The following is an 11,688-nucleotide window of genomic DNA, read 5'->3' on the forward strand; positions in this document are numbered from 1 at the left end:
TAATCTACTATATAGAATAATACCAACGATAATCGTACAAGACTACTTTAATTGCAATAATTTTCAAGGCCAGAGTCTAATTCGTCATACAAATCAGTTTAATAAACCATAAGCCTGAGTTTAAAGGCGAAAATCTGCTAGTGGAAGTGGTACTGGTATAGAAAAACTCATGTCCTTCTCCGCCTAATAAAGCTCAAAACATATATAGATTATCAAGCTATATTTCAGAAGTCGTTCTAACATTTTAAATAGGTACTTTATAGAAATAATTCGATTGCTTCATATTAGATATCTAAAGTAAGAAGATGCCGTATGTTTAAATATCATGTAGCTTTACCTATTTAAATACCCGTTAAACAATCTTCAAATGCCATTCTTAATCAAAATTTGTGAAAGAACCAGGGTTCAAATCCGATCCAGACCGTTCCTCCGGATGGAGAAGTGAGGACTGACTATCCAACTACGTGATATCGTTAAGTCTAGTAAGCCAGAAATGGCAGGCATGACCTACTAATTGGTTGTTAAGAGAGAGAGAGAGAGAGAGAGAGAGAGAAAGAGAGAGAGACCATTCCTTTTAGAACAGAGCTAACTCTTACGAGCAGTATGTTTAGCTTCTAATCAATCGGAGACTGTTTAACGAAATGATTCAACTTACCTATCCAGTTGAATACAAAAAAATTAAACACATGTCAAGTAAACAAAAGCTTCATAAAACCAGACTTGTAAGCAATGAAAACAGCCACTTTAAAAAAAATCCTCTCAGAATAACACCAAACTCATCATGTTTGGTCAAAGTAGTGACTGTTTCCATCTGCAAGCAAGCTCTAAAAACTTCCTACCAAAAATTGTTTATTCATATTTTAACTACACACCGCCACACGTGCTAGAACTAGAACAAAGAGAAGGAACATATTTCATAATCCCTAGCTCCCCATAATGGGTACATATCGATGCGTAAACTTTTCTCTTCCAGCAGATTAAATACCTGCTAAAAATGGTTTGTTAAAACGTTCAACGCGCACCCGCGTATATCACAAACAACCGACAACCCGTCTTTATCGCTGGTCTGGTTTTGGTGCAAATCAACCCCGTACACTGCACTGCTGCTAAAATAACAAACAAAAAACATAACTACCATCACCCGTTCCACCCAGAAACCTACCCTCCCATGTTTTACCACATCCTAACAAACACTCCACAGAGGAAAAACATGATGAATGTTCACCTAAAGTTTTCAATAATAAAAATTCCAACCTCTACCGTCGTACGGTGCGCATCAAAAGCTCACCAACTGTTCGCAGTGTATGGTGCTGCACTGCAGATTGCATACGGGCAGGCGTAAACCACACGCTGCGCATTCTTCTCCCATGTACGCGCGTGGTACACAAGCTCGGCAGCTTCCATCGGCCAGCCAGTGCAGACACAAATAATGTGCCGGTACAATTTTGCCGCTTAATGTACTGTGATGAATTTGACTTATTTGATGAGATTTTGCTTTGTGTGGATCGTTTTTTTAGCCACATGCCACAACCCACTGAACTATCTCGATGGTGCCCATCTTTGTCATCTTTCGCCTCTACGGTCGATATGTATTTGCTATCTCGGGAGAGAATGGTCTCGTATGTTTATGTTTTAGACTGCAAAAAGCCCTTTACCAACAGCGAGGATTTGTTTTGTTGTGTGTAGGATAAGCAAAGCTGAAATATAGTCCAAAAGCAATTCAAAGCTCTCGGTTTTACTTCACCTGCTGCAGCGTACCGGTGCCCATTTCGTATCTACAGTGCAGCTAGGGTGATGTTGGAGCTTGTCCCACCAAGTGGTTCTTTTTCTTAGAAAGATTTTTTTCTCTCATTTTCTCCCTTTTATTGTACCTCTAAGCTCGCAAGTGTGCAAGCATTAGCGGTCTTATAAATATTGGATTGTCTTTGGTACACTTTGGTACACCCAAACCCATTCGAAGGACACTAAATTTCCATTTCCACACAATAAACGGTGACAGACGCGGTTTTTGCAGCGCCTAATCTTGATTTGTAGCATGTATTTTCGGGAGGGAGGTGAAGGATGCGAAATTTGAACCAAAATGGGCTTCCGGTTTGCAATTCATTCACATAACAATACAAATACATTCCCTTTCTACCAGCACGATATGTGAGGACGTTTTGTTAGGCACTGAATGAGAAAAGGAAACAACAACGCACTTCATGAAAAATAATGTGTTTTGTGCGTTTTTGGAAACAGCTGCTAAGGATGAGAAATAATGTGCAAGGAAATGGTATAAATCACTCTTCAAGATGAGTAGCGCATTGTGTCAGCTCTAGCTTGCAACCGTGTGGGTTTGTGGCGTATTTCGTTACTTTGGATTAGAGCTAAGAAGAAGAGTTGTTTGAATATTGTGTCTTCTTTTATTTTCTGAGAGCGATCAGTCTTTAAAACCAATCGGTATTTGACTAAGCAAGTTAGTTCGGAACCGTTGTTGAACCAATCACGCGAAGGGATAGTCGATTCGAAAACCTCCGCGCAGATTCATTTACTTTGTTAGAATTGCTAGAGTCAAGCGGTTAACCATTTGTCCTGGATAACCAGGAGTAGTATTTAACCGTGGATCGATTCTGGCTTATTTCGCTTAATTCTTCCGACAGAGTGGAGAAACACCAAAGAAGTGCGAGACCAACATCCTTAGGGAAGTCAAAGATGAAACGTTCCCGGTTACGTAGAAGAAACCCTACTCATGAAACGCTCAAGCTTCTCTGTTCAGGTCTGAATTACAAGTCTAATTTTTTCTCAAAAATACTGTCTTATATTCTTAAGACAATCCCTAAAGTTCGATTGATAGAATGAATAGAAAAACTTCGAGAGAGATAAAACCTCTTTCGGCTTAAAGTAACATAAACCTACAGTGTCGGGCTTATCCTGAACATTGAAGCGACGTTCACTTAACTGTTTATGTTTCCGGACCGTAAGATCAAGTGGTCAAGCGGATCAAGATCCCTTTTTATGACCCTGGGTAAAGCATTGCGCATCGTCTTATGAATATTTGATAGGCTAAATCTGTAGCTCAAGTGCGTATGTTTATTTTCCTATCTTTTGTCTGTGCATCGTTTGCCCTATTGGTTGAATGATCTTTCCTTCACCGCACTTAGGATAGTGCGATCGCGCCTTGATCTTCGCGTTTGTTTCCTGATTTCTACCCATTTCTGTTCTTTTTTCCTGAAATGCATTTTATTTTGTAGCGTTCGCAACAAAGCATAGTGGTTGGTTTCAATTCAAGGCAATCTGTTTAATTGCATACTTTTATGCGTGGCTGCACGGCTGCAAACAAATGAAAGTACTCGTTCTTGCTCTTCATAATAAATTCCTTTCTAGAGTAGAACAGTATAGTTCTATCTACACTTCACAAAACTTTTATAAAACATACTTATTTATTCCATCTTTAATTGATTTTTTTTTTCATTTTCAAATTCTGCTCTGACAAATTATATAAAACACTTCCGTTTGTGCTAGGCCGTATTTTGAATATTTAGCATTTAATATTGCATTGAATATTAAAAAAAGAGCAGCTCCAGACCTTCTTCTTATTAAGACAGTAAAACGGGACAGTGACGGATAAATATTGCATATCTAAAGGCGAACTAAGAACAATTTGATGTATTATGTTATTCAATTCGTGTTTTCCGTTTCTTAACGAAACGCATCATTTGCTTTTCAAATATCAAATAGATTTTTCATATATCCAAACACCAATACACGCTGTGTGTTGTAAATTTCCTTTAAAGTCTTCTTTTAAAGAAAGCATCACCACTGGTTCTTCCTGAAAATCTTAAACTCCTACAGCAAAGACAACAACAAAGCACTTCCCTTTTCTCACAACACAAAGCAATGCCTCCCGGCCATTTGCGCTTCGCTGTTCCAATTTCACTTACCATTCGCAACCATCAAACGCTGCGCCTTTAACGGTTTTAAATCAAACGTGAGCTCAATAGCACGCCGGCTCTAGCAGGATGGCAGAATGTGCCTCCATCGTACGATGCGAGGTGTTTAATTTAACTTATTACCCATCATAATTTACATCGATTTTGTTACCCCCGAAAACCTGACACAAAACCTCACACCCATCGTACACAGACCGGTGTGGGAGAAAATTGGACCGGGTGGTCCATACACGTGGCGCATGCATCCTGCAGACGCGCTAGACATCTCAATAACGGTTCGATTTCATCGCAGAAGGCAAAGCAGCAGGTTCAAGGGGTCGCTGCTTTGCCACTGTCGGGGATCATTATTTTTCCACACCGAACGAACGAACGAGCGGCAGCAATCAACGAACAAGAAATGTTATTTCAGGGTGCAAACGAGCTTTCGCTTCCATTCTTTGTGTTTTGTGCGTCGTTTCAATTTTTATTTTCCATCACCACAGGCAACTCGTTTTGCACCGCTCGTTCTTTTTCCGGGGAAATCCGGTTAGAGTAGCAGGAGCAGGAGAGAGAGATTGCGTCTTGTGAGGAATAAACCGAACCCGGATAAAAACACACCCCGGAAGATCATGGAACGTCTTGAATAAAGGATGGGAAAAGCGGTGGCTAGGGGGTCAGAGTAAGCGTAAATGGACATTGCACGACTGAGCCACACCTGCTTGGGGCGGCACAAAAACCCCACCTTACCTGATGGAGTATATAATGGAAATGTCTAGTACGCAAATATGAAAAATAAAATCTTTGATGCACTCTCAGTAAACGGCATTAGAGCTGATTTAACATCATAGAACCGCAGCAAAAATATTTCTCAAATATTTAAAGCATGTTCCTAAATAAACTAATAATTCCTAGTTATTTAAAAATAAGTTATGAGAAGTAAAAGAAATTAGAAAACGAATAAAAAATTAACTCAAGCCGGCGCCTAAATGTATGCAATTGGTCCTTTTAAATTTTTTAGGTTAAAGTTAATCTCTTGCTTTTGCCTAATATTTATGTTTATTTATTGTATTTTACATTAACACAAACTTTCATGATAGCTTTATAAAAGCATTCAGGGACACATCTCTTCATTTTTATGACACCTTATAATTTTCCTTCCTAGTCTCTTATTTTCTCCCCACCGCGCTATACATCGAACCAAACGAGGGTAGACTTTAAGCCGAAGTGAACTCAAGATTGAATCCCCCAACGGTTAGCTTCTGATAGACAAATGGCCGGTAAGATAGTGAGTTATTCTTAGATTTTTCTTGCCCCGCACCCAGCACCCCACCGATCGGCACCGGGTGCCGGTATGCAAAATGGAGATTTCTACCAGCATCGATAATCTTACGATGCTCCAACACGGAAGGCTTCAACTGCATTTGGCGAAGTGTTTGCGCAGAATATGCATCCGCAGCATTCAGTTTCGATGGGGTTGGAAAACTTTCAACCCCTTCCTACCGTGGCAGGCTACTTCACCGTGCAAACGATGCGAACGTGTGCAACGATGGTAGAAAGCATCCCCTCGGAACGGTCCGGGTTTGTTAAATCACTTCTCGTTTGTTGCAGTGGATGGTGCACCGACTTTTTCTTGCGAAGAAACACAAACAGCACCGACCAACCGAGTTTCGACGTGGCGGAAACCGTTTAGCGAGTAACGATTTGCCCATCATCATCGCCTGCATCATCATCATCATCATCCCCATCATCATAATAATCATCGTGACTCCGTGAGCCGGGTGTCCGTAAATCCTTCAAGCCACCGTTAAAAGATTAGTTCTCGAAACGGGACGGTAGATTGCGGGTATTGTGGGTGCAAAAACCGTTTCCCGGAAGGTGGTAAGGTGCGGACGCCCGGCTGGCAGCCCCACGTAAACGGTGTAACTCAATATTACGATTGCCATCGGGAGGAGAGAAAAAAACCGAGCGGAAAGCAATCGTGATACCTCTTGGAAAGGTATTGATCAGCAATAAACAGTACTTTGATGATAACTAGTTTACGCTATCCTTCATCCGTTACGGAATCGATAAAAAAGAAGCTAAGCGTACTTCATCGCCTGGAAAGCGAGGGAGGGTGAAAAACTAGTACGCCCGTCGGACTTTACCGTTCCGTTAATACAGTCTTTAATCCAGAGCCATTTGGTATCGGTTAGTGTGTAATTGATCCTCTAGAAGCGGAGTTTGTTTGAGGTGCAATAAATTTTCCAACAGATGCTTACATCAGCTACGGAGCTTACTTGAATCTGTTCCTGAAATTGGTTATTGATAGTTCAACTCACCTCACCAAAAATATGATGACGAACTTCTAGGACCCCTCACACACTTAGCTGCGGCGAACGGCCACTTTTTGCGCTTAGCCAGCTGCGAAAACCGATCCGCAGTAATCCTCCCTATCTCTGCCTATTTGATGAGACAGCATCACGCTTAATGGACATTTTTAGACCATCGCACAGCAGCACAGTGGACATATAAAGCGGAAAAACTGAAAAAATCGGAAAAAAAACACATCAAAATATTTTTTACAAAGTATCTAGAATCAATGCATACACATAACAAAATAATATCAAGCAGCAATTTTGGAACAAAGATTTTTGGCAAAAAAGTTATACCCCAACATTTATTCGCAGCTACCCACTGTGCGTTGCTACGGGTATGAGAGCGAGCAGTAGAGCGAGAGAGAGAGAGAGAGAGTGAAAGAGCAAACTGTCAATCTGATCTACTACTAACCTACCAAACTGACAGATCCCGGAAAGGAAGGAACCGAACTGGAATGCACACAAAATTAGAAAGCTATTCATGTCAAAATTGAATTTCCAGCTCGGTCAGCTAAGAACATGTCCATTTTAGTGGTGTTTACCGTACCGTACTCGCACACGCTCAGTCGGATATATGTGTGTGTACCTACAGCCCCGGAAGCCGTTTTTCATTGTGCGATTTAATTAAACGGTTGAATGATTTCGGTGTGGCAGTGTGGGTTTGTGGTTTTTTTTTTGGGGGGGGCCGGGAAGCAGAAATAAGAAGAAGAAACCATTCTTGTGTTGGTGTGTTGGTGGGTTGCGTTTGTTTGCTGTTTGCCTCCAAAGATAAGCTTCCAGTGTTGTCTTTCCGGGGGGATTTTTTTTTCTATTCTTCTTTCATTAAACCACGTTTTTCAACTGTTGGAGACGTGAGCGTAGGGTTATAAACGGGTTGAAGCTTGACAGCTTCTGGGGACGCCAAGAAAACCGCGCACTCTTCGTTGCAGGCTCGGGCACAAAAGACGTGTACAATTAGAAAAGGAATAAAATATATATTGTATCACAAGATACAACAGTGGCGACGAGTTATATAAAATGACTACACCGGTAGAACCGAACGCGGCATGGATCGTCGAGATGTTCAAGCAGCAGCAGCAAATGTTAAATCAGCAACAGCAGCTGTTGAACAGCGTGATGTCGGTGATGAAGGCAAAGGACAGCGAATGTCCTGAAAAAGCGATAGACGCCATCGCCGGACAGATCAAGGAATTTCATCATACAGAGGAAACAAACTTCGAAGGCTGGTTTGTTCGATATGAAGGGTTATTCCTGGATGACGCGAAACGGTTGGATGATGGAACAAAGCTTCGTCTTCTTCTTCGGAAGATAGGTGTAGCGGAGCACGAGCGCTACATAAGCTCCATCATGCCAAAACAGCCGAAGGATTTCGATTTCACCACCACCGTGGAGAAGCTGAAAAAGCTGTTTGGAGACCGCGAATCTACCGTGTGCAAACGGTTTAAGTGCCTGCAGATGGTGAAAGAGTCACACGAGGAGTACCGAGCGTACGCGTGCCGTGTTAATAAAAAGGTCGTGGAAGCTAAGTTGGCGGGGATTGCAGAGGAGGAGATTAAATGTTTGTTATACGTGTGTGGACTCAAGGGAGATGCGGATGCCGATATTCGAGTACGGTTGCTCTCTAAGATGGAAGACAACGTAAACATAACGCTGGACCAACTATGTGGTGAATCTCAACGCCTGCTAAACCTGCGCCAAGACAGCAAGCTGATATCTACCGCTTCGCAGGAGGTACGGGCTGTTAGGAAAAGCGTCAAAGATTTTCGCAGCAATCCTGTGCGTGATAAAGAACAAAAAGCAGTAAGTTGCTGGCTGTGTGGTGATAAACACTTCGCGAGGGAATGCTCATTTGCTACGCACGCATGTAAGGACTGCAATAAGGTAGGCCATAAGGAGGGATTTTGTAAGACGGCGAACCGTAATCGTTTCCGCTATCGGTCTCGCAACGCAAACGTTAAGGTGGTAACGGTTAACAAAATCCAGGCCAAACGCAAATACGTAGATGTAATTTTAAACGGACGTAGGTTGCAACTGCAGTTAGATACCGGTGCCGATATCACTATAATATCGAGGGGTACGTGGCGTCAAATAGGCAGTCCGAAATTAGACAGTGCAACAGTGTCAGCCAAGACGGCCAATGGTGAGACACTCAAGCTGCTGGGAGAATGGAAAGGTATTATGGAAGTCAATGGACGGCGTAAGCAGGTGTTAGTGCGTGTTGTGGAAGAGGACCTGTTGTTATTTGGAACAGACAGTATGGATGTTTTCGGATTGTGGAAACAGCCACTTGATGCCTTCTGCAACATCATAAGTTCCACTAAAGATGCTGGTGCGGCCGTTTTAGAACAATTTCCTGCGTTATTCTCCAGCGAGCTTGGTCGGTGTGACAAGGTAAAAGTAAGCTTGCAGCTGAAAGACAATGTTAACCCTGTTTTCCGCCCGAAACGCCCTGTGGCGTATGCGATGCAGACAATGGTCGAAGATGAGTTGGGAAGGTTGGAGCGTCTCGGTATTATTACACCAACCGATTCCTCAGAATGGGCTGCACCCATTGTAGTGGTGAGGAAAGCAAACGGAACCGTTCGAATTTGTGGCGACTACTCGACCGGTCTTAATGACGCACTTCAGCCACACCAGTACCCGTTGCCGATTCCTCAAGACATCTTCACAGCCATTGGGAAGTCGGTAGTGTTTAGCCAAATCGATTTGGCTGAGGCCTTCCTGCAAGTGGAAGTATGCGAGAAAAGTCGTGAGTTGTTAACTATTAACACTCACAAGGGGCTTTACCGTTTCAACAGACTACCGCCGGGGGTAAAAACAGCACCTGGTGCATTCCAGCAGATCGTGGACTCTATGTTGAGTGGGCTGGAAGGTGTTGCGGGTTATATGGATGACATCATCGTAGGTGGTGCAGATGTGAAAAGCCATCTGAAGAATCTGCAAGCTGTTTTGTCAAGGATCGAGGAGTTTGGGTTTAAGCTACGTGTGGAAAAATGTTCCTTTTTGAAACCCCAAATACGATACCTGGGACATCTGCTGGATGGGCAAGGCCTACGACCGGACCCGTCGAAAATAGAAGCCATTTTGAAAATGCCAGCGCCATCGCAGCTGAGTGAGGTTCGATCGTATCTTGGTGCGATAAATTATTATGGGAAATTCGTACCACAGATGCGAGATCTGCGGTATCCTCTAGACCTTTTGTTGCAAAAGGGAGGCGAATTCAAGTGGACAGCCGAATGCCAGAAATCTTTTGAGAGATTTAAGGAGATTTTGAGTTCCGACCTACTTCTGACCCACTATGATCCGTCGAAGGATATAATCGTGTCAGCGGATGCTTCATCAGTAGGTTTGGGAGCTACCATCAGTCATCGGTTTCCGGATGGGCGTGTAAAGGTTATCCAGCATGCCGCGCGAGCGTTAACGAAGGTGGAAATGAACTATAGTCAGCCAGATCGCGAGGGTCTCGCAATTGTGTTCGCTGTGACGAAGTTCCACCGCATGCTGTTCGGACGTAAATTCACGCTACAAACTGATCACCAACCTCTCCTCAGAATCTTCGGCTCACGTAAAGGAATTCCGTTGTACACTGCGAACAGGCTTCAGCGTTGGGCATTAGCGCTTCTTCTTTACGATTTCACTATAGAATACGTAGCGACAGACAAGTTTGGCAATGCGGACATCCTCTCGAGATTGATGAATCGTCACGAAAAGCCAGAAGAGGATTACGTTATTGCTAGTATCCAGCTTGAAGATGATATGAATCATCTGGTGACGAGTGCAACTCAAGCCCTGCCGTTGAATTTCAAGGATTTGGAGCGTGGTACACAAACAGATTCTATGTTACGGAAGGTGTTCCAGTTCGTCCAGAATGGTTGGCCGATGGGTGAAGAGAAAAGTGTAGAGCTGAAACAATTCTTCGTACGGCGGGAGGCCTTATCCACTGTGGGAAATTGCCTCTTATTCGGAGAACGGGTTGTGATTCCAGCAAACATGCGAGATCGAGTGCTGAAGCTCTTGCACAGAGGACACCCTGGGGTAACTCGTATGAAGGCACTAGCAAGAGGATACGTTTATTGGCCAAAGATGGACAGTGAAATCGAGGACGTTGTTAAAACGTGTCAACCGTGTGCAAGTGCAGCGAAGTCTCCAGAGCACTGTGCACCGGTGGATTGGCCAAAATCGACCGCTCCCTGGCAGCGTATTCATATTGATTACGCCGGGCCCATCGAGGGAGAGTATTATTTTCTGGCAGTAGACTCGTATTCCAAATGGCCAGAAATAATACCGACAAAGCATACAACTGCACAAGTAACGGTTAAGATATTACGAGGACTGTGTGCACGGTTTGGTATGCCAGAGACGATTGTCAGCGACAATGGTACGCAGTTTACCAGTTCGGAGTTCGGGGACTTCTGCATACAGAACGGTATCCATCATGTGCGAACTGCGCCGTATCATCCGCAATCGAACGGGCAGGCTGAAAGGTTCGTGGACACCTTTAAGCGAGCTGTTAAAAAGATCCGCGAAGGAAATGGTGGAATGCATGAGGCCCTTGATGAATTTCTGTTGGCATACAGAACCACGCCGAACAAGACGCTGGAGCAGAAATCGCCGGGGGAGATGATGCTGAATAGGAAAGTTCGAACCGCTCTCGAGCTTTTGCGACCATCTTCTCGTAATTTTGCTAGACAACCAGCGGTGAATGACACTATCGCCGGAAGGAATTTCTGCGTAAACGACAAGGTCTACGTGAAAAGATACCATCGGAATGGCTGGGAGTGGGTATCCGGAGTAGTGACTGATCGTCTGGGAAGCGTGATGTACATGATTGACATCTGCGGTAGGTCTCTACGATACCACGTAAACCAGCTTAGAATACGACATGCAGCGGACGACCGTCAGCAAACACAGCTTCCACTGCATGTATTGTTGGATGCCTGGGACATGCCTGGAAGTATCGAGCCGGCATCCTCATCTTTAGTTCCGTCGACGACTACGGAACATGTTGAGCCTGATAACGACAACTCTCAGCAGACCTGCTCGGATGCAGCTCCACGTCGATCAGCACGATTAAAGAAGCAGCCTGTTTGGATGAGCGATTATCGCAATTAAAGCAGGGGGATGTTGGAGACGTGAGCGTAGGGTTATAAACGGGTTGAAGCTTGACAGCTTCTGGGGACGCCAAGAAAACCGCGCACTCTTCGTTGCAGGCTCGGGCACAAAAGACGTGTACAATTAGAAAAGGAATAAAATATATATTGTATCACAAGATACAACATCAACATTTTATTGTTATACCCAATTGTGATTGTGGCTTGTTGTTGTTGTGGTTTTATTTCATTATGGTTTCGGTGTTTTCTTTCATTTTTCCCCTTTCGCTCTTGTACATTTACTAAGATGATTATTGTTTGCTTGTATACAGCTAA

At 43.6% G+C, this 11,688-nt stretch overlaps 1 protein-coding gene across 1 annotated transcript; it reads left to right on the plus strand.

Annotated features, from left to right (window-relative positions):
- Positions 1-7,279: 7,279 nt before the first annotated feature.
- On the plus strand, positions 7,280-11,374 carry LOC118506863 (uncharacterized protein K02A2.6-like). The gene has a single exon (XM_036044599.1). It carries the CDS (start codon positions 7,280-7,282, stop codon positions 11,372-11,374), a length of 4,095 nt encoding a protein of 1,364 aa, XP_035900492.1.
- Positions 11,375-11,688: the final 314 nt, after the last annotated feature.

The sequence above is a fragment of the Anopheles stephensi genome, chromosome 2 (assembly GCF_013141755.1).
Source record: "Anopheles stephensi strain Indian chromosome 2, UCI_ANSTEP_V1.0, whole genome shotgun sequence".
Lineage (NCBI taxonomy): Eukaryota > Metazoa > Arthropoda > Insecta > Diptera > Culicidae > Anopheles > Anopheles stephensi.

What these genes read in the sequence shown, in the direction of transcription:
- LOC118506863 (XM_036044599.1), top strand. Translation starts at nt 7,280, where the DNA reads ATGACTACACCGGTAGAACCGAACGCGGCATGGATCGTCGAGATGTTC.